We start from the raw sequence: 24,017 nt of genomic DNA on the forward strand, positions 1-24,017 counted from the left end.
GCCTGTGTTCTTTTGTAAAAGGCAACTTTTACTATAAAAGTCTATGGTTTAATATTTTAGCACATGAACATAAAATTTTCATCATACTGTAAACATAAAAGAACATTATTTGTAACTGACCTCTTATAATTCTCACTGTCTGAGCAGATATCCACCTCCAAAAAGAACTAGGGAGAGAAAGAGAGATTTGAAGCATTTTTTTTAAGAAATCCAATTTTAGCAATTCCTGTTTTGCTCAGCAAAATACAAAATTATAATACTCAAAGTATCAATTTTCTTTTTTTCAAAAGTATCAATTTTCTTATCAAATCTATTATTTAACTTGAAGCATAAGGTTCAGCTGTTTATTATTTGTTCGAATCTATAAATCAAAAGCATTACACATTCAAAGATTTTATTTCTCATCAGAGTATTAAATAATCCAAGCTTACCATTTCACAAGGTGCCTTTTCCAACTGTATACTTCAGTGAACATATTCCAACCCTATGATATCCAACATTTCATCAAAAAAGCAGTGGGGAGAAGAGAACCACTAGAAACCCCTACAATTCAGTAAGACTCCGGTTATATCTCCAAATGGTTATACCCACACACTGGGCTGGAAGCCAGGAAGGGGACAGATTTTGCATTAAATTAAGTCCCTAAAACTCTAAGGGATCAAGGAGTCTCTAGTTGTTTTCCAAATCCTAGGTTTCCTTCCATGCTCAACAATTTATATGTATGTAGGGCAAAAATTCTCAACTTTGATTATGTATAACAATCACCTATGGAGAGGGATCCCTGGGTGGCTCAGCGGTTTAGCTCCTGCCTTTGCCCCGGGGCATGATCCTGGAGTCCCGGGCTCCTTGCAAGGAGCCTGCTTCTCCCTCTGCCTGTGTCTCTGCCTCTGTGTGTCTCTCATGAATAAACAAAATCTTAAAAAACAAAAAACAAAAAAAACAATCACCTATGGAGCTATTTATTTATTTAAATTAAAAAAAAATTTAGTATACCTGACACACAATATTATTATTAGTTTCAGGACTATGGAGCTTTTTTAGGGGGTCGGGTGGGTGGGAATCAGGCAGTTTTTATTTATGAAGGCAACTAGAAGACTCCACTCAGGAGCATGGGCGAGATAAGGACTGAGCCCATGCCTTCTGCTTCTCCTCGTAATTCCTGGGGGGGCAAATTCCTTTTTTTTTTTTTTTAAGATTTTATTTATCTATTCACCAGAGACACAGAGAGAGAGAGAGGCAGAGACACAGGCAGAGGGAGAAGCAGGCTCCATAGGAAGCCCAATGTAGGACTCAATCCTGGAACTCTGGGATCACACTCTGAGCCAAAGGCAGATGCCCAACCGCTGAGCCACCCAGGTGTCCCCTGGGGGCAAATTCCAGCTGCAGTTTCTTCCACATGCATTTATTCATTTCCTTAAACTCTTCCAAAGTAGCTATAGACAGTAAAGCTCATGACTCTGAGGTGAGGGTACTTGTGTTTGTAATGGTTTGACCCGGGATCAAGTCCCACTTCAGGCTCCCTGCATGGAGCCTGCTTCTCCCTCTGCCTCTGTCTCTCTTTCTGTCTCTGATAAATACAAATAAAATCTTAAAAAAAAAAAATGACAACAGGGTGGCTCAAAGTGGAGGCCAGCCACCCCTGGCATTTCCTTAAGCTATGTGAGGAATGGCCAGTGGAGGAGACCAAATGGGATGCAAGTAGCACAGGCCTTTCTGGAGGGAGAAGACACTCAGACTGCCAAGCCTGAGGCCTATGATCAAATGCAGGGATCACGCCCTGGGCCAAAGGCAGCGCTAAACCGCTAAGCCACCCGGGATGCCCCCATTGTCATTTTTAAAAACATGTATGTCTAAATCCCCAGATCTACTGAATCAGAATCACAGCTGGAGGCCCAGAGATCTGAATATCAAGTTTCACTGTTGGCTGACACTGACAAATATCCAGGGTGGAGAAAAAATCCAGAACTTCTAAGAGAAGACCTCAAATAACAAATGACAGGATTGGGGACAGTGCTGGGGAAGCTGGATTTACCCAATTATGTAGTCTAAACTAGCATTATTCCCTACAATTGTGGTAGGGAAGAGACTGTGAGAAGAGGAAGGAAAAGGGAAGTGGTTTGAATCAGTTGCAACCACCAAAGGTACCGTGGAGGTGGAGTCAAAACCTAGGACTCAAGATCAAATTCTGACTCTGCCAAATATTGGCAGTGCAAACTTGAACAAGTCACTTAACATCTCTGAGCCTCGTCATCTGCAAAAATAAAAAGGTCATATATTACCTCGGGGGATTGCTGTGAAGACTGACAACAAATGAAAGTATTCTGTAAGCTATATACTAGACCACTGTTTATGGGTTACCACCATGAAGAATACTACGAAATAAATTTAGAGAGTTACAACCAACAATTTAAAAATGAAGGGGCAGGCAGCCCAGGTGGCTCAGCGGTTTTGCGCCCCCTTAAGCCCAGGGCATGATCCTGGAGACCTGGGATCGAGTCCCACGTCAGGCTCCCTGCATGGAGCCTGCTTCTCCCTCTGCCTGTGTCTCTGCCTCTGCCTCTCTCTCTTTCTCTCTCTCTCTCTCTCTGTCTCTCATGAATAAATAAATAAAATCTTTAAAAACAAAAACAATAAATAAATAAATAAATTAATTAATTAATTAATAAAATAAAATAAAAATGAAAGGGTGCCTGGCTGTTTCAGTCAGTAGAGCATTCCACTCTTGATGTTGGGGTCATGAGTTTAAGCCCCACCTTGAGCATAGCTTATTTAAAAAAAAAAAAAGTCATTAAAAATGAAATAGAACAGAAAATGTTAAGAGTATACCATACTTTATGAAAATGAATACTGTTCTGTGAATTTTTGTACCAGTTAAACATACTTCAAAAAAGTCTTGAGTCACAATTAATCCTTACTGTCTTGCCTCCTCCACTTTATGCTCTCACTAGAGAGCAACACAGTAATTTAATATATAAACCAATGGTTCTTAAACTTCCTTAGGTCAAGACACTATTAGGAATCTGATAAAGGGGCAGCCCGGATGGCTCAACGGTTTATGCTGCCTTCAGCCCAGGGCCTGATCCTGGAGACCTGGGATTGAGTCCCATATCAGGCTCCCTGCGTGGAGCCTGCTTCTCCCTCTGCCTGTGTCTCTGCCTCTCTCGATCTGTGTGTCTCTCATGAATAAGTAAATAAAATCTTTAAAAAGAAAAAAGGAATCTGATAAAAGCTATGGACTTTCTTGACAAAAATTCACCCTCACCCAAAATTCTGCTCACATACAAGTTTAGGACTCCCAAAGCCTTGCTAGGAATCAGGTTAAGATCCTCTTCTCTAGAAAGAAAAAAAACAATGCAATGACTTCTGAGGAAGGCTCATATTGTTGCTCTCTTACCAACTCCAAAAGAAGGCTTCCCCCCAGATAGAGTGGTAGTATATTGTTTATCCAAAGAAAAATTTTCTTCTGGATGCCTGGGTGGCTCAGCGGTTGAGCATCTGCCTTTGGCTCAGGGAGGGATCCCATGGTCCCGGATTGAATCCCCCATCGGGCTCCCTGCATGGAGCCTGCTTCTCCCTCTGTCTCTTGTCTCTGCCTCTGTGTGTGTGTGTTTCTCATGAATAAATAAATATGAATAAGTAAATAAAATCTTTAAAAAAAATTTCTTCATTAGACCAAATTGTTGGCATTGTCAAATTCTCTCCTATTAAAAAAAAGTGTTAAAAATGTTCTTGAACTTTTATTTGGAAACCCTTCAAAATATTTGCAGAAGGCTCCCAAACTATACTCTATGTGCCTGAAAATTGGATAAAGCTAAGTTATAGCTAATTCACTTATTTAAAAGTCAGCCTTGGGCAGCCCTGGTGGCCTAGCGGTTTAGCGCCGCCTTCGGCCTGAGACATGATCCTGGAGACCCAGGATCAAGTCCCACGTCAGCCTCCCTGCATGGAGCCTGCTTCTCCCTCTGCCTGTGTCTCTGCCTCTCTCTCTCTCTCTCTCTGTGTCTGTCATGAATAAATAAATAAAATCTTTTAAAAAATAAAAAATAAAAAAATAAAAGTCAGTCTGCATTTCACCCAGGGATATTTCTCTAAAACAGAACAGATTTTACCAAACTTATTTAGGATGTTTCCCTTGAACTCAAGTGACAGTATTTCCCAAGTGATTCTAATGAAGAAGCAGCAATTAGTTTTCTTAGTCACTGATAAAAGTAACCACACATCGTTGCCTTTTAAATGATAGTAACTTCATTTAAATTTCTTCAAAAGAAATCATCAATTATGACTTTTTCATTTTTGTCATTTTACTGACGAACTTTTAAATGGATTTTAGTATTAATTTAGTATCCATGAGAGAGTTAGTTTTTTGTTGTTATTTTTTAATTTTTTAAAAACAAGTACTTGTGTCCCAAATAGTGAGATGGAATAAAAATGATTTGGTCCCTGGCTAAGATGCTATAGATACATAAAGAAACATAAATTTATAGTAGTATAATAATTGCTAGATGTAGGGATCCCTGGGTGGTGCAGTGGTTTGGCGCCTGCCTTTGGTCCAGGGCGCGATCCTGGAGACCCGGGATCGAATCCCACATCAGGCTCCCGGTGCATGGAGCCTGCTTCTCCCTCTGCCTGTGTCTCTGCCTCTCTCTCTCTCTCTCTCTCTCTGTGACTATCATAAATAAATAAAAATTTTAAAAAATTAAAAAAAAGAACATTTTAAAAAAATAATTGCTAGATGTAGAAACACAAAAAAGAAAAGTACTTTATCCAGACTTGGAGGTGGTACTGGTAAGGAAAGGGATCAAGGAAGAGTTCCCGGAGTGAGAAGACATTAACAATAAAAAACCAGTATATAAACAAGGACCAAGAGCAAGAAGCACTCCATGTAGAAGAAGCCACAGAGTAAACACTCAGGCTATAGAATACAATGATTTATGAGAAATATGAGACTTGAATGGCTTCAAGAGTTTGAGGTAATTTCCTTCAAGACCCAGCTGGAGACTTGTTATGTTGTTTTTGTTTTTGTTTTGTAAAACAAGAGTATACTTCTTTAGGGTACAGTAGTCAGAAAACATAACATTGTGTAATTGTCTATTCTATTCCTCATTTCTCAGTCCAGGGATATAGAATATTTTTCAAGGATAAAGCTGGTGAAAGCTTCTGCATCTTCCAAGAAATATTTAAAGAAGCCTTGGGATCCCTGGGTGGCGCAGCAGTTTGGCGCCTGCCTTTGGCCCAGGGCGCGATCCTGGAGACTCCAGATCGAATCCCACGTCGGGCTCCCGGTGCATGGAGCCTGCTTCTCCCTCTGCCTGTGTCTCTGCCTCTCTCTCTCTCTCTCTGTGTGTGTGTGTGACTATCATAAATAAAAAAAAATAAAAATAATAAAAATAATAAAAAAAAAAATAAAGAAGCCTTGCCAGGGAACACCTGGGTGGCTCAGTGGTTAGGCGTCTACCTTTGGCTCACGGCGTGATCCTGGAGTTCAGGGATCGAGCCCCACATTGGGCTCCCTGCATGGAGCCTGCTTCTCCCTCTGCCTGTGACTCTGCCTCTCTCTCTGTGTCTCTCATCAATCAATAAATAAAATCTTTAAAAAAAAATAAAGAAGCCTTGCCAAACTTCTGGATAAAGACAATGGGTTGAACACATACCTATTTTTTTATTAAAAGATTTTATTTAGGGGATCCCTGAGTGGCTCAGCAGTTTAGCACCTGCCTTCAGCCCAGGGCGTGATCCTGGAGTCCCAGGATCGAGTCCCGCATCGGGCTCCCTGTGAGGAGCCTGCTTCTTTCTCTGCCCGTGTCTCTGCCTCTCTGTGTGTGTGTGTGTGTGTGTCTCTCATGAATAAATAAACAAAATCTAATAAATAAATAAATATTGATTTTATCTATTGGGATGCCTGGGTGGCTCAGTGGTTGAGCGCCTGTCTTTCTGGTGTCTCATGAATGAATGAATGAGTGAATGAATGAATAAATAAATAAAATCTTTTTAAAAAAATTTATATATTTATTCATGAGAGACAGAGAGAGAGAGGCAGAGACATAGGCAGAGGGAGAAGCAGGCTCCCTGCAGGAAGCCTCATGCGGAACTCGATCCCAGGACCTCGGGATCCCGACCTGAGCCAAAGGCAGGCGCTCAACCACTGAGCCACCCAGGAGCTCTGAACACATATCCATTTTGTTTCTGCCTAAAATCCTACTGAAAAAACAAAAGTAAAGGAATTTTTTTTTAAAGATATAACCCACAAAAGACCCTCATATCCCCCACCCCCACAAAAGAAAGTCAGGGGAGACAACAGCAAGGTAATTTTCTTAGAAAGCAGGTAGAAACATGATAAACTACTACCCAAATCTGGGAAACCGAATCATAAGCCATCTGTGGTAAACTCAGAATCAATATACTTTATACCAAAGAATCTTCAAAATGTTCAGAACATGGAAGTGAATGATGGAGATAAAGAGGATCTGGTTGAAATTCTATTTCAGAGGCTTCAGATCCTTGATTTTCTTCCCAACTAGTTAACCCAGGTGCCTGCTGCTCTAATGTCCTGATAAAAGACTGGAGATTCATTCTCTGGAGAGGGTTAAACATGAGGTTTAACCCAGGTGCCTGCTGCTCTAATGTCCTGATAAAAGACTGGAGATTCATTCTCTGGAGAGGGTTAAACATGAGGTTTCTAGACTGGGGGATACCAGAAACAGTAAAGAGGATAATACCATGTTGAAAACAGAAAAATTAAGCATATTGAGTAATAGCTCCCAACCTTTTTTCCCCAATTTTCACCAACCAGGAGAGAAATTAGAAGATCCTTCTTGGCAGAATCTAACTAGACCAAGGGAAAAAACTTCAAATAGTAACACTGGAGTTTGCTAACTAAGATGCCCCACCAGATCACCCTAACTTCTTTGTAGATCAACCAGCCTCATTCATTCTCATAACCTTGAATTAGCTTTTCAATTGCCCCGTTAAAATTAAGGAGACAATTAAAAGTTACTAGATGTCTGAGTAAAACCTCCAACATGAAAGAATCAAAAACAAAAAACTACTTCTAAGGGAAAAAATGCAACTAGAAAAAGAGATTACATGGAAACAGAAAATTAAAAATCGGGGGGTGGTAGGGCAGGTGACATGACTTTATATGTAGAAATGTTTTTTGCAGAAACAGAAAATCCTGTCCTAAAATTCATATGGAATCCCAAGGACCCCCAGATAGCCAGAGAAATCTTGAAAAGAACGTAACTGGAAGACTCATGCTTCCTGATTTTAAAACTTACCACAAAGCTGCAGTATTGGTATAAAGACAGATATACAGAACAGGGAAACAGAACAGAGAGTCCAAAAAGAATGGGATCTTGCCACTTGCAATAACAGGATGAACCTCGAGGGTATTACACTAAGTAAAATAAAGTCAGAGAAAGACAAATACCATATGATTCCATTCATATGCGGAATTTAAGAAACATAGCAAATGAATTTTAAAAAGAGACAAATAGGGGCTCCTGGATAGCTCAGTCAGTTGAGCATCTGACTCTTAGTTTCAGCTCAGGTCCTGAAATCAAGCCCACATAAGGCTCTGGGCTTGGCACAGAGTCCTCTCGATGATTCTCTCCCTCTACACTTGCCCCCACTCATGCTTGTTCATAACTCTCTCTAAAAATAAATGAATAAATCTTTTTTTAATAAGAGACAAATAATAAAACAGACTCTCAACCACGGACAACAAGCTGGTGGTTGTCAGAGGGGAGGTGGGAGGGTGTAGGAATGAAGTAAGTTGAAGGGGATTAAGAGTACACTTATCATGATGAGCACTACGTAATGCTTAGAATTGAATTATATACCTAAACTAATATAACATTTTACGTTTATTATACTTCAATTAAAAAAAACAGAGCCCAGAAATAAACTCTTTGTATATGGTCAAATGATATTTGACAAGGGTGCTAAGACCACTTAATGAAGAAAGGACAGCTTTTTCAAAAAATGATGCTAGGAAAATGGGATCTCCACATACAAAGTTGGACTCTTCCCTAACACCACATTAAAAAGTTAACTAAAAATGCATCAAGGCTTTAAGTGTAAAACCTAAACTAATAAAACTCTTAGAAGAAACATAGGACAAAAGGTTTGTAACATTGGATTTGGAAAATTTTTCTTGGATATGACACCAAGAGCTACCTTAACAAAAGAAAAAATAGACAAATTGGACTTTTTAATTTTTTTTTTTATTTATGATAGTTACACACACAGAGAGAGAGAGAGAGAGAGGCAGAGACATAGGCAGAGGGAGAAGCAGGTTCCATGCACCGGGAGCCCGATGTGGGATTCGATCCTGGGTCTCCAGGATCGCGCCCTGGGCCAAAGGCAGGCGCCAAACCGCTGCGCCACCCAGGGGTCCCCAAATTGGACTTCTTGAAAATTAAGAAAACTGCACTTCAAAAAACCCTATCAATAGAGTAAAAATGCAACCCAAAGAATGGGAGAAAATACTTGCAAATCATGTATCTGTTAATAGATTAATATCCAGAATACATAAAGAACTGTTAAAACTCACTAAGAACCAACCCAATTCAAAAATGGGCAAGGGTGGGACGCCTGGGTGGTTCAGCAGTGAAGCGTCTGCTTTTGGCCCAGGACCTGATCCTGGAGTCCCGGGATCAAGTCCCACGTTGGGCTCTCTGCACAGAGCTTGCTTCTCCCTCTGCCTGTGTCTCTGCCTCTTTCTGTGTCTCTCATTAATAAATAAACAAAAATCTTAAAAAAAAAAAAATGGGCAAAGGACTTAAAATGAAATTTCTCCAGGACACCTGGGTGGCTTAGTGATTGAGCATCTGCCTTTGGCTCAGGGCATGATCCCAGAGTCCTGGGATCGAGTCCCACTTCGGGCTTCCTGCATGGAGCCTGCTTCTCCCTCTGCCTATGTCTCTGCCCCATCCCCCAAAAAAATTTCTCCAAAGAAGATATATGAGTGGCTAATAAGCAGATCAATATACTCAACATCACTAATCATTAGGGAGACGCAAATCAAAATAATAAGATACCAACCCATACCCACCAGGATGGCTACATCAAAAAAAAAAAAACAGAAAACAAGCGTTGGCATGGATGTAGAGAAACTGGAACCCTTGGGCACCATCAGTGGGAATGTAACCTGGTATAGCCCCTGAAGAAAATAGTAATGGTGGTTCCTTAAAAAATTAAAAATAGAATTACCATATAATCCAACGATTCCACTTTTGGATATATACCCAAAAAAAATGAATACAGGCTCTCAAAGATATATTTTTACATCCATGTTCTTAGCAGCATTATTCGCAATAGCTTATACATGGAAAAAGCTCAGTGTGCATTGACGGATGAATGGATAAGCAAAATGTGGCATACACATACAGATAAATGTTATTCAGCCTTAAAAAAGGAAGGAAATTCTGCAATATGCTCCAATATGAATGAACCTTGAGGACATTATGCTAAGTGAAATAAGTCAGTGACAAAAAAGACAAATGCTATATGATTCTACTTACATGAGGTACTTAGTCAAATCATATAAACCGGAAGTAGAATGGTGTTTGGCAGGGGTTGTAGGGAGCTGAGAATGGAGAACCATTGTTTAGTAGGTATAGAAGTTCAGTTTCACAAGATGAAAAAAGTTTTGGGGATGGGTGGTACTAATGGGTATGCATGGTTATAAATGTACTTAATATTGAACTGTATGCCTTTAAATGGTCAAGATGGTATATTTTATATGTATTTTACCACAAGAAAAATGGAAAAAAAATGCCTCACAGATTACATATTAATTACAAAAGGGAATAGATACTTAGAATGGAGAAATATGGTGATCACCTTAAGTGTTTAAATATCACCATTACTAGGACAAACTGACATTAGTTGCCCCCTGACGTGATGCAGTTAAAAAACAGAGTCAAGGGATCCCTGGGTGGCTCAGCGGTTTAGCTCCTGCCTTCGGCCCAGGGTGTGAACTTGGGAGTCCCAGGATCGAGTCCCACATGGGGTTCCCCGCATGGAGCCTATTTCTCCCTCTGCCTGTGTCTCTGCCTCTGTCTCTCATGAATAAATAAATAAAATATTAAAAAAAAAACAGTCAAACACTCATCTTCTATAGTAAGACATCAATAAAAAATGCCTAAAAATGAATAATCGAGAGATAGTAAGATAATGTTATGTACAGACAAAAGGATATAGTAATATGTCAGCTAAAATTAATGGAAGGGGGAAGGAGTAAGGGAATGCTGTTTTATTGCAATACACTTTGTAAAAAATAGGATTTTTTAAACTATGTGCATGTATAACTTTGATGAAAATAAAAAAGTAAAAAGTTCATCCTATGTTAAGACAGGAAAGGTGAAGAATGGTGTGTAAAGTATGCATAATTTATATTAAAAAATCAGCAGAGGGGAGACAGAAGAGATGAGTATGTCTGTACATGAATAAAATATCTGATAATTACTAAGAAATTAACAACTTTATATTTAAATCAGTATGTCAGATAATGATTAAGAAATTATAAGAAATTAAGAACACTTGCCTCTGGTGACAACTGAGTGGCTACAAGACAAGGTTGGGAGGTGACTGTCTTTGTGTTTAAAATTTTGAACTATGTGAATGTATCAACAACTAAGGATTTTAATTAAGTTTAATACAATAACTTTAGGGCAGCCTGGGTGGCTCAGCGGTTTGGCGCCTGCCTTTGGCCCAGGGCGTGATCCTGGAGACCGGGTATCAAGTCCCAAGTCGGGCTCTCTGCACAGAGCCTGCTTCTCCCTCTGCCTGTGTGTCTCTGCCTCTTTCTGTGTCTCTCATTAATAAATAAATAAAAATCTTTAAAAAAAATAATATAAAACTTTACTAAAGTCTATACCACTCTGATATCTTATCTCATAACTGCCCGAGCATTTAAGTAGACAAGAGGTATGTCATTCACTTATCTATTAGTATGTGTTACTGTATAGTTAACTATGAGTTACCTCCTCAAAGAAGCTGAGAAAAGTTATTATTTCTTCTGATTGTTTTAGATCTACCACCTCCAATACACACCCAATACCGCACAATGTAAACACTAGGCCTTTGCGGGCTGAGTGTTCTGTAGGAATTCAAATGAACATTGGGAGTTACAAAACTAGGAGACACAGCCACATGTTTATTTCAAATATTATACCCTAGACATTTGGAGGCCTCCAGGTAAAAAGTTATTTTGTGAATTCAAAAAGCTCTGGGGTTATGAATCAATTTATCCTCATAATCTTATTTCACAGAACAGCATTCAGAAAAAGGGGGAGCCATAATTGAAGTATGTCAGCAGCCTTCCAGAGTCTCAAAGAACAATCTTTCTTTCTTTCTTTCTTTCTTTCTTTCTTTCTTTCTTTCTTTCTTTCTTTCTTTCTTTTTTTGAACAATTTCTTTCTTGAAGAAATATTGCTAGGGTGCTTTTATTTTTGGCCCCCCCAAGCCTCCTGGATGTATTAAGGCATGGCACTTTACGTTACCTGGCAAAAATGGAGAAATTTACAGGTTAAAACAGATTTCTAATTCTTTTGGGATTACATCATCTTCTTTTTCTCCAATTTATTTATTTATTTATTTATTTATTTATTTATTTGAGAGAGAGAGAGAGAGAGAGAGAGAACACGCACAAGCATACTGGAGAGCAGCAGGGGGAGAGGGAGCAGCAGACCCCTTGCTGAGCAGGGAGTCCAACACAGGGCTAGATCCCAAAACTGTGAGATCATGACTGAGCCGAAGGCAGACACTTAACTGAAGGAGCCATCCAGGCACCCAGGAATTACAGCATCTTATTTGGTTTTAGGGAAATAGTTTTAAGTTGAAAAAAATGAATAACTCTGGAAAATTAGTTGCCCTGTGATTTGTTAGGTCAGATGATGAACTGCCTATAATTTGGAAGTTTTCAACAGGAGTATCAGATAAAATATTGTCATAATGAGTGGAAAACTGGACTAGAAAATTCCTAAGGTAGGTGCGCCTGGATGGCTCGGTTGGTTAAGCATCTAACTCTTGATCTCAGCTCAGGTCTCAGGGTAATGAGTTCAATCCCCATGTTGGCCTCCATACGGGGCATGGAGCACACTTTTTTTTTTTAATATTTTTATTTATTTATTCATGAGAGACAAAGAGCGTGAGAAAGAAGCAGAGGGAGAAGCAGGCTCCATGCAGGGAGCCCGACCTGGGACTTGATCCTGGGACTCCAGGATCAGGCCTGAGCCAAAGGCAGGCACTAAACCGCTGAGCCACCCAGGCATCCCTGAAGCATACTTAAAAAAAAAAATAAAAAAATCTAAGGTACATCCTAACAGTTATACACTCTATTAAGTTCTTAGACTTTATGAGATGGAATCAAAGGGAAATTATATGGTTTATTTTGTCAGGGCCACAAGTATCACTAAAAGCACAAAATATAAACAACTCAGTGTCAATTTACATGACTAAGGACAGATTTGAAAGCTGTCTACAAAAACAGAAAGTAATTTTTAGAAACTTCATTAGCAAGTGTACACTCTATTTCTATCATAGGAGATAGTCAAATATTTATAAATTAAACCTTGTATTTTCCTGAAAACAGTTCTCCAAAACTAAGTCTGCTTTTCAAATTTAACTTCATGAATTCACTCAGAATTTTCAAACTTTCATATTATCATTTAAAAGGTGAAAATTGGGGGATCCCTGGGTGGCGCAGCGGTTTGGCGCCTGCCTTTGGCCCAGGGTGCGATCCTGGAGACCCGGGATCGAATCCCACGTCGGGCTCCCGGTGCATGGAGCCTGCTTCTCCCTCTGCCTATGTCTCTGCCTCTCTCTCTCTCTCTCTCTCTCTCTCTGTGTGTGTGTGACTATCATAAATTTAAAAAATAAAAAAAAATAAAAAAAATAAAAATAAAAAAAAAAAGGTGAAAATTATGTATACAAGTTATTCTGTCTGGGATGTAATTTATAACCAGTACTGCCAGGCAATTTCAATTCCTAATGTCATATGGTGATAAACACTACTTTGGTTCCTTCTATAAAGAAGGGTGAGATTGGCAGGCTGAAAGGATGGAATGATCCTAAGTCCCAAATAATATCATTGGGAGGCAAAATCAACTGGGACCACAAACCTTTGGGTGAGGCACTTAACATCTTGTTGCTGAAGGCACCTTTCCCTTTCTTCCTTAAACATCCAGAGATTAGATGGCTTTATGGTAGCTTTAATAACAAATTGATAAGAGAACTGTATCCTCAGAGTATATATAATCTAAGACTCATTGGTTGAACTCATAAGAACTTATGTACTATCAGTCAGATCCATATCCCTTGTGTTCAGGCAATGTCCTTATGAAACTATTTGTCATAGTTTCTTACCTATTCAATATCATTTTCATATAGTCTATTAAATTGAAGTAGTGAATACTAAATTATAGAATTAATGGAACAAAAAACTAGTTAAGCAATAATCTGTTAAAGTGTAAGATTAACATTTAAAAATGTTAGTCACCTCAATAGGTACAGAAATTTTTTTAAAGATTTATTTATTTGGGTGCCTGGGTGGTTCTGCCGCAAGCATCTGCCTTTAGTTTAGGTCATAATTCCAGGGTCCTAGGATGGAGCCCTATTATCGGTGATCTCTGCTCAGCAGGAAGTAGGCTTCTCCCCCTCCCTCTGGATGCCATTCCCCCTGCTTACACTCTCACTCCTTTACTGTCAAATAAATAAATAAAATCTAAAAAATAAAAATATATTTGCATTTAAAAAAATTCATTTAAGAGAGAAAGAGAAAGAGAAAGAGAGAGAGAGCGCGCGTGCACACAAGGGCACGAGCGAGGGGAGGGGCAGAGGGGGAGAGAAAATCCTCAAGCGGGGAGTCCCCACTGACATGGAGCCTGAAACAGGGCTTAATCCCAGAACCCTGAGTTCATGACCTGAGCTGAAATCAAGAGTCAGATACTTAACCTGAGCCACTCAGGTGCCCCAGTATAGAAATTTTTTTTTTAAGGGTTTGGAAAGGTACTTGATGCACAGTTACTATCATTATTAACCTTTAAGATTGTGTTAGATGATAATATAACCTTTTTTTTCTAAATTGTAAAAAAGAGGGATGCCTGGGTGGCGCAGCGGTTTGGCGCCTGCCTTTGGCCCAGGGCGGGATCCTGGAGACCTGGGATCAAATCCCACGTCAGGCTCCCGGTGCATGGAGCCTGCTTCTCCCTCTGCCTGTATCTCTGCCTCTCTCTCTCTCTCTCTCTGAGACTATCATAAATAAATAAAAATTAAAAAAAAATTGTAAAAAAGACTCTTCCAATTAGAAATACTAAATTCCAGGGGCACCTGGGTGGCTCAGTCCATTAAGCGTCAGACTCTTGATCTCACCTCAGATCTGGATCTCAGAGTCATGAGTTCAAGCCCGCACTGCGGTACACACTCAGTAGGGAATCTGTTTGGGATTCTCCCTCTTCCTCTGACCCCACACCCCCACCTCCATGCATGTGCTTTTTTCTCTCTCAAATAAATAAATAAAATCTTTTAAAAAATAATCAATGTCTAATTCTAATAATTTTTATTTTACTTCTTTCTTCAATGAAGACTATTAGAATATTAACTATCAGGGATGCCTGGGTGGCTCAGCGGTTGAGCATCTGCCTTTGGCTCAGGGCATGATCCCAGAGTCCCAGGATCAAGTCCCACATCGGGTTCCCTGCATGGAGTTTGCTTCTCCCTCTGCCTGTATCACTGTGTCTCTTATGAATAAATAAGTAAAATCTTAAAAAAAAAAAAAAAAAGAATATTAGCTATCAAAGAAAAATTTTTTTCAAGAAAGAAAAACACTAGCCCCAGACCTGTTAAACCAGTCTGTGTGACAGGTTAAAAAAAATTTCCTAGTCATTGATTGAAAAGGAAAAAGAATGTTACATAGTGATCTACACCTGAACCTGTTCACAGCATTTAAGAGAGGTCAGTATCAGATCACAGAGTTCTGCAGCTGGCTTTCACAATGCCAGTTCTTTGACATAACTTAGTCAATTATATGAACTGTAAATTCATTAATACAAATGTCACCATTTCCCCACTTTCCCTCCCATTTTAAAACAACTAAATCGGGGATTCCTGGGTGGTGCAGCGGTTTGGCGCCTGCCTTTGGCCCAGGGTGCGATCCTGGAGACCCGAGATCGAATCCCACATCAGGCTCCCGGTGCATGGAGCCTGCTTCTCCCTCTGCCTGTGTCTCTGCCTCTCTCTCTCTCTCTCTCTGTGTGTGTGACTATCATTAAAAAAAAAAAAAAAATTAAAAACAAAATAACTAAAAACAACTAAATCTTATGTTTGACGTATTTCTGCTATGTCTGCACTAGTGATTCAAAACAAAACTTTTGGGATGCCTGGATGGCTCTGTCCATGGAACATGTGACTCTTGGTCTCCAGGTTGTGGGTTCAAATCCCACAGTGGATGTAGAGATTACTGAAAAAAAAAATTTAAAAACAAAACTTCTGCAACACAAGTAAACAGAGGCAAATCTATAAATTAATACTACGCCTTTGATAACTTTCATAGGATGCTTCACTATGTTTGTTAATTACTCTTGGATTCACAATAGTCCTCCAGTAATTAGAAAAGAGGAAACTGAGACAAGAAGTGGGAAGAGACTTGCTACTTTGTAGCAAGTAGGCACCTACCTAAACACTGCAGATGCTGTCCTACTCTATGGGACTACAATACTTTTTTTTTTTTTTAACAATACTTTCCTTAAAAGTGCCTGTCAGCACAGATATATAATAGAAGCAAGCATGCTTCTCAATCTGCACTCTGCACTTTGGGTTGAAAGAAAAAAAAAATGAATGAAAAGAGATTCAAGGGGACAAACATTTGAGACTGAAGACCAAGTCATTAGGTTTATTCCACACTCTGGGAAATTACAGAAACACTGCTTAAATAGATAAAATCAGGGTGTCCCTCAGGTCTTTTGATTTCCATCTTAAACTTCAAACAAAAAACATCTGAAGTTAAAGTATTTCCTTAACCTGAGTAGTTATATTTTTATATGCTTCTATAAAACCACAAGGCCTACAGAAGTCCCCGATAATTACAGCTGATTCCAAGTGTCCACTAGTGTTTACTTCTCCGTCTTCAAACCCAAAATAATGTTGGCGTTGACCCAGGCAGAACCTTTACACACATTTCCCCTTGAAATCACTAGCTTCACATCTACTTTCCTACGTTCTATCCAATAGCTTCCCTTGATCAGTACAGCAAACGGCAAGGAGAGTAAAAACAGACATGTACATTTACTACGTCCCTCACAGAAAATATAATAAAATCCAGAGGCAGGAACTGGCAAGGGACAACTCGCCTGGCCCTGGATCCCACCACAACACAAAGACACAGCAAGAGCAACAGAAGCCAGGGCGCTTGCACCCCACACCTCACTCCGCGAGGGGAAGACGACTTTCAATGCAGCTGCACCTAATCCTCAACATCCCTCGCCCACGTGGGTCTTCTCCCTCTCCCGGGCGCCGGGTCGGACTGGAGAGGTCTGGAAGGAATCAGCCCAAGACGAGGCTAGGGAGAGGGATGGTGGCGAGCTCCAGGCAGACACCCCAGCCCCTCCTTGGAGGCCCTGGGCTGTACGACTCCCAGTTCCAGGGTCTGAACTCCCAGCTCCCACCCCGAGACCCCAGTCCCCTCCGCTATCCCAGGAGGGGGAACTCAAGGGCCCAGGGCTGCAGAGCGGACTGGGCTGCCCCGCACGGATCCGGACGGGAGTGAGCCCGGGCCGCGTGCCGGCGGAAGATGGGAGGCGCCCCCCCCCCCCCCCGCTGCCGCTGCCCTCCCCGGGCCCCAGACTCTCCAGATTCCGGATCACAGGCTCTGGGGCGGCCCTCACCTCACCTCAGGGCGGAGGCGTCCGGGGTCCGGCGGCGCCGGGAAGCCCCTGAGCAGAGGCGGTTCTAGGCGGGAGGAGACGCCGGCAGCTCCGGCGATGGCTGACAGGCGCGCAGCACCAGGCCGGCCGGGCACACGGGGGAGGGGCGGGGCCTCACGGGAGGCGGCCCCGCCCCCGCCCCGCCCCGCCCCTGCCTCCCACCTCAGCGAGCGAGCTCCATGAGGTGACTACGTCGGGGTTACTCCGGGACGTTCACCTCCGACCCCGCTCGCGGCTGCGGCGCAGTCTGGCCGGCCTCGAGGAGAGGCGCGGGCCCCGGGGTCGGGCGACAGCCAATGAGAGGGCGGCACGGGGCGGGGCGACGTGAGGCGATGCGGATGGTCCGAGCGCCGCTCTGCCATTCGGGGCCCAGCGGCGAGAGGGCGGGCGGGACCCGGGCGGGACCCGGGCGGTCGCGGCGCCCCCGTCTCGGCCTTCGCCGCCCCCTCTGCCGGGGGCGGGGACGGAGCCAGCCGGCCTTTTCCCCCACCCCGCGGAGAGGGAGATGAGGGAAATGGCCCCACATGCACCTCCCAGGAGAGAGAGAGAGGCGCCCGGGCTGCAGAAAGTGAGGGGCCAGCGGGCTTGCAGCACAGGAAGGGAGTCCAGAACCAGAGAGGACTGACCCGGGTAGGCCTCGAGGGACCCTATCGAAGAGATCCCCCTGAAGAGATAGATATTGCATCCTTAAACGCCAAGGATCACACAGGCTGGTTTCCAAGTTAGTACAGGCTAACTCACTCCTGCTTTGGAACAACACAACCAGCCCCTTGGCTTGCTCAGCAGCCGCAAAGCACCCTACCCCAAAGGGTTCTGAGGTGCAGGATCCTGGAGCATTGAGGGAAAGCCTCAATAAAGGAAGCTCAGTAAGAAGGGATGGACAAGAGTCCTTTCTACCTTAAGCAGAGAAAATAGATGGCAGTCATTTCCTGATTTCTCGGATTGACACATGCCTCCCAAACTCCATTGTGGTTACACCACGTCAATGAACAGAAGCCAACCAATTTCTCTAGCTTTGCCAGTTACTTCACAGCAAGACATTCACGGTGGCTGTTGAAAAGTAATATTAACACGAAAGAGTCCCAGTATATAATACAATTATCGGCTGGAAAAGAAAGAAAATTGGAGAAAAATGCACTTCAGAAATATGGGGTGAGTTTAACCCCTTACAAGAATTTAATGAAACACCCAGAGTAATTTCCTGATCTTTGCACTGTCTTGTTCTAAAGGTCCGGAGAGGTATGGTAAATGATTTGGTGGGCAGAAGTTCTATGTCAGAAGGCAAAAATGGTAGAAATACACACCTGAGGTCAGAAGTTCTTGGGCAGAAGCTAAGGCAGAAAGATAGGAAGACTGGTCAACAAGAACAATATTCACCTAGGACTCCTCATAATACCACTAGGTGGTGGCTTCTCCAAGAGTTTACCAACCTACTTAAGCAGGGACTGGAAACAGAAATTTGGAAAGATTTGGATTTTACAGAGCAGTGAACCATATTCCACAATAACTGTGTCATTGGATGCATCTGTCAATGAACAGAAATAGGAAAGTTAGAACTTTAAAGATAACTGGGCATATTGCTGGAGGGGAAGGTGGGTGCTCCAGTGGGTGGAGGATGGGCTAAATGGTGCTCCAGGGGGTGGAGGATAGGCTAATGGGTGATGGGTATTAAGGAGGGCACTTAGTGTGATGAGCACTGGGTGCTACATAACAGTGATGAATTAGTAAATTCTACTGATTCCTATATTACACTATATATTAACTACAGTTTAAGCAAAAACTTGATACAAAAAAAATTTTAATAAAAACTTTTTAAAGATAATTGAGCATAACTTCCTGGTTTAACAAAATGTTTGACTTGGCTGACTGGGGGGTGAGGGGGAGCTCCAGTTAAAGAGAAGCTTTGCGCCTCTCCCTCATAGTGCTCTTTTATGCTGGCATGAAGGAAATGACTTTGGAAAGAACTAAAAATCTTGAGGCTGCCTCTTTTACTTTTCATAAATGTTTCCTATTTCTTATTAGGTAAAAGAAACTTTGCCCCCAAGATTCTTTCTTAGTGGTGTTGCTGTTTATCAGCCTTAGGAACACTGCAAAACCAGGGGGTTACTATCAGGAACTGTCCTTATGTGAAACTTTAGCAAGCCCTTATCCTGCTTTTGTCCTCACTGAATATTTGAGGTAATTGAGCTCCGAGGAGAACCAGACAAGGAAAGGCCTGATGAAAGAACTACAGTGGAAGAAAACAAAGGATGAGTTTGAGTATCCCAAGACCACTTACATAAGGTCTAGTTATTATCAAACGTTAAGATGAATGGGTAGACAACTATGTCTTTAAAACAGTACATCTACAATTTCAACAGCTCCTCGGTGTTGTGCTATTTGATGCATGCCACAACCTGCCCATCTCTAGTATAAACTCTTCAGAGCTGTTCCCTGAGTTCTTGCTACACAAGCCAATAGATCTGTAGCAGCGGAGGAAGAGAGCCAAAGGGTGGAGAAAACTTACTATACAAGACTAACAGGTGGAAGAGAAGAGAGTGAATGGAGTGGCACACTTCTAGAAGCTGAAACTAGATGGCTAGAAGGGGCTAAATTGTGTTCCAAAATTCATATGTTGAAATGCTAACCCCCACTGCCTCAAAATGTGAGGGTATTTGAGGAGGAAATTAAAATTTTATTTTATTTTTTAAAGATTTTATTTATTTTTTCATGAGAGACAGAGAGAGAGGGGTTGAGAGAGAGGCAGAGATACAGGCAGAGGAGAAGCAGGCTCCATGCAGGGAGCCTGACATGGGACACGATCCCGGGACTCCAGGATCATGCCCTGGGCTGAAGGCAGGCACTAAACTGCTGAGCCACCCAGGGATCCCCAGAAATTAAAATTTTAAGTGGGGTGATTAATACAGGCCCTAATTCCAAATGACTTGCGTCCTTATAAGAAGAGGAGATTAGGACACAAAGATAGAGGGAAGACCATCTGTGAATCACAATTGATGAAGCACTTACCAGGATTGTGGCTCTTATGCTGGAGAAGATGGCCATTTACAAGCCAAAGAGAGAAGCCTCAGAAGAGACCAACCCTGCAGACACCTTGATCTCGGACTTAGAGCCTCCAGAACTGTGAAGAAATAAATATCTGTTGTTTAAGCCATGCAGTTTGTGGTACTTTATTATGGCAGCCCTAGAAAATGAATACAAGTTACCAAATATCAAATGGCTTCCAGGTTTTTCAGGAAGGTTAATATGAAGGTATCAGGGATTTATCCTGAGCATTCCAGCTACTTTCCAGCCTTAAAAATGGTTTCTCACCCTACTGTGAGGAAAGTAAGAAGACTCCAAGCAGTCTCTGTAAGGTGATTACAATCTAGTTAGGAAGACAAAACTAAACACCAATACAGTGTCTATGTCTTGCTCCTTAGATGATAGCCATGTGGATTTTACAAAAGCCATATATAGATATATAGAAGAGGATACATTCTCAAAAATGTGTAAGCCCTGGGGCACCTGGGTGGCTCAATGGTTGTGTCTGCCTCCAGCTCAGGTTGTGAACCTGGGGTCCTGGGATCGAGTCCCACATCAGGCTCCTGGTGGGGAGCCTACTTTTCCTTCTGCCTATGTCTGTCTGTCTCTCTGTCTCTCATGAATAAATAAAATCTTAAAAAAAATAAAATAAAAATAAATGAGTAAGCTTTGAAATACATAAACAGCACGTGTGTCAACGTCCAAGCCATTTTGGCACTTTATTGTCAGTTCTATTTTAGTGTAGGATAGTGTTTCTCAATGTCCACTCACTACCTGAAACAGAATCACTAGGTGCTTGGGACACCTGGGTGGCTCAGCAGTTGAGCGTCTGCCTTCGGCTCAGAATATGTTCCCAGAGTCCCAGGATCGAGTCCCACATTGGGCTCCCTGCATGGAGCCTGCTTTTCCTCCCTCTGCCTGTGTCTCTGCCTCTCTCTGTATCTCTCATGAATAAATAAATATTAAAAAAATAAAAAAAGAATCACTAGGTGCTTGTCAAAAATTCAGATTCCCAGCCCTACTGCAGACTTTCTAAAGTAGTAATTATTCACCGTAAAGCTTGAGAACGGTAATTTAGGGCTGATCATTATTGTTCCCTCTCAGTTAAACAGCAATGCCTCAAATACTTCCACTTCTAAGACATGAAAATCTCAGGTCAGACCAGAGTTAAACCAAGGGAGGAAAGAAAGTACCTTAATAAGGAACAGAATGGTGAAGACCCTGTCCCTGTGGTTGGCCATGATTCCAAACTCCCTAAGTAGCAAGGTCAGTGATCAACCTTTCCAAGAGAAGACAGAGGAACCCCTGGGATGTTATTTCCCACTGGCCTCCAGCAGATAACATATACTCTAACCTGCCTTCTAGCTCTTGCCATGCCTATTCTGACCTTTGCTGATGCTAGCAAACTCATCCTTCTTCCCTTTTATTTTCTGAATCTTTCTAGTCCTTGGAAGTCCCATTTTCTCTACGAAGATCTCTCTTACTTCTCCAGCTCCCACTGATTTCTCTCTCCTCTGAATTCTTGCACCAGTCTGGTCACCACTACATTGTTCAGCATTTACTGGGCTATAATTTTTTGTGTGTATGTAGGTTTTAGCTCTCCAAATGAATTTTAATAATCTTAAAGGCAGAGAGCATTTTCTTACAGTTTGGTACTCCCCTCTGTAGATCTTATAGTAGGCTTAGGTATAGATATTAGTAAGTGTTTCACTGACTGAAATGAAGATTAGCTCTGTACCTGAGAGGCCACTCTGTTACTGATGTCTGCTTATCCGTCTTCATGTCACCTCTGAGAAGCAAAGACGCCAGTAGGATACTTGGCTGCTTTATAGATGGACAGACTTCATCAAGAAAGTCAGTGCCTTGACCAGAATTTTGTGGCTCCAGTTGTGAGATAAGGGAAAAAGACATAAAGGCCTTATCTGAACACTATGCTTCTTTGCTCTGGTCAGCCATTCAGGTTTGTCCAGAGTTAAGTGCCTGAGGGAACTTCACACCATAAGGTCAGAAAATGTCCTCAGGGAGGGCACTTCATAAGTCTGGTCCTGATGATGAAAGGTAGGATTACACAATGAAGGACATAGTTCATAGTGGAGACTCACCATGATGTTTTCACATGGATACTTGGGTTTTCACATGGGTACTTGGGTTTTCACAAGGCATTTCAGTTCTTCCTCCCTCCTTGTTATTCAATCCTGAACACCTAGTCCCCATCCATATTTGGTAGTTACCTAATCTTAGCCACTTCTTCCACAATACCTCCATATCTTTTTTTTTCACATCCCTCAAAACTAAACAGCTAGAGAAAGTTTAAAGGGTCCTTTTAAGCTAAAGGCAGGAAAATGGACAAGATGATTCATTTAGGTCTTGCTCAATGCTGGGATTTTGACATTTTGTATTGATCAGCTTTATTTTTCTCATCTCTCTCCTGCAAACCAATGAAAATGCTTCCCATGAATTTACTTTCTACTCCTGTCCTCACCTTCTCTTCAGATTTTTCCAGTGTCTCCATTACTCCTCACATATCAGACTCAGTGTTTTCCTGCTACATGTTTAAGTCTCCACCTATCTACCCTAAATACCCTTACTCTCCATTGTATTATTCTAGATGCAACACAATAAATAATAAAATACAACAAGTCTCCACTTTTATCTAGCCTCCACTTTCAAGGGAAAATGAGCCATCACTCAACTTCCTTTTGTCCCTTACTTTAGTCTTAAAGTTTTACTATATCATAACTTGGACAGAAGACTTCACAATATTCCTGTCCTTTTTACTCTGACCTCTGGTCAACACATCAGACCAACAGGTAGAAAGCCAAGTCCCCAACACAAGCCTTGTTCATCAGTGGACCTGCTGTCTTCCAATGTGCCAAATATTTTTAATTAAAATGGAAAAGAAGAGAGAAGGATAAGGGAAACCAAAACTGAATGAAAATAAAATGTAGTTTATTTTTTTTAAGATTTTATTTATTTATTTATTTATTTATTTGAGAGAGAGAGAGAGAGAGAGAGAGAGAGAGAGAGACGTAGTGAGAAAGAGCATGAGCAGGGGATAAAAGGAGAAGCAGCTCCCTGTTGAGCAGGGAGCCCAATGTGGGGCTTGATTCCAGGACCCTGGGATCATGACCTGAGCCAAAGGCAGACACGTAACCAACTGAGCCACCCAGGCACCCCTAAAATGTAGTTTAAATCAATGAATGGGGGGCATCTTGGGAGCTCAGTTGAGTAGCTGACAATTTCTTGCTCAGGTCATGATTTCAGAGTTCTGATATGGAGCCCCATTGGTGGAGAGTCAACTTGGGATTCTCCCTCTCCCTCTGCCCCTGCCGACCCTCTAAAATAAAGAAATAAATTTAAAAAAAAATCAAGCAATCAATGAGATGGCTATAATAAATTGAAGAGCATAGTTTTGGCAGTCAATATAGGCAAGCAAGAGTGAGAAGAACTGATTCTTAGAACTGGTAATCTAAGCCAAAAATACCTCAAGAGCACCAGGGATTTGTTCTATATTGTAAAGAGCCTGAGCTCTTTAATCAGATAGATCAGGTTTTAAATCTTGACTGTCACTAATTAGTTCTGTGACCTTGAACAAATGACCCCCTTTACTGAGCCTCAGTTTCCTTGTCTATAAAACTGAGGTATAGGGATCCCTGGGTGGCGCAGCGGTTTGGCGCCTGCCTTTGGCCCAGGGCGCGATCCTGGAGACTCGGGATCGAATCCCACGTCGGGCTCCCGGTGCATGGAGCCTGCTTCTCCCTCTGCCTGTGTCTCTGCCTCTCTCTCTCTCTCTCTCTCTATCATAAATAAATAAATAAAAAATAATTTAAAAAAAAAAAACTGAGGTATAATAGCTACCTTATAATGTTGTGTTTTGGATGAAATATTATAAACAAAATGTGAAGTTTCTAACACAGAACTTGGACTATAACAAGCACACTGAAAATACCACTTCCCCTCTCCCTTCTGTGCCCCCTTCTATCTCCTACAGTGCTCAGTACAAGAACAAAATATCCTATGGATGCTCACTTCATTGAGGAATGATTTTTTTTTAAGATTTTATTTATTTATTCA

General features: G+C 41.7%; 1 protein-coding gene across 7 annotated transcripts in view; it reads right to left on the bottom strand.

The window, feature by feature from the left end:
* The window catches only part of ACACA (acetyl-CoA carboxylase alpha), a 289,228-nt gene that overhangs the window by 227,361 nt on the left and 37,850 nt on the right, over positions 1 to 24,017 (bottom strand). For 2 of the 7 annotated variants that reach the window (XM_055322841.1, XM_055322833.1), the window contains exons 1-2: positions 9,522 to 9,540; positions 121 to 167 (exon numbers count right to left, since the gene is read on the bottom strand). Coding sequence is in view for 1 of the 7 variants with exons in the window: in XM_055322849.1 (XP_055178824.1) it covers positions 121 to 167 (47 nt within the window). In the remaining 6 variants the exon portion in view is untranslated. Of the gene's footprint in view, positions 1 to 120; positions 168 to 9,521; positions 9,541 to 16,888; positions 17,023 to 19,928; positions 20,041 to 24,017 lie in introns of those variants that run through there. The other 5 variants (XM_055322865.1, XM_055322856.1, XM_055322849.1 and 2 more) reach the window with 5 other exon arrangements.

This window comes from Nyctereutes procyonoides, unplaced genomic scaffold (assembly GCF_905146905.1).
Source record: "Nyctereutes procyonoides isolate TBG_1078 unplaced genomic scaffold, NYPRO_anot_genome, whole genome shotgun sequence".
NCBI classification, from domain to species: Eukaryota; Metazoa; Chordata; class Mammalia; order Carnivora; family Canidae; genus Nyctereutes; species Nyctereutes procyonoides.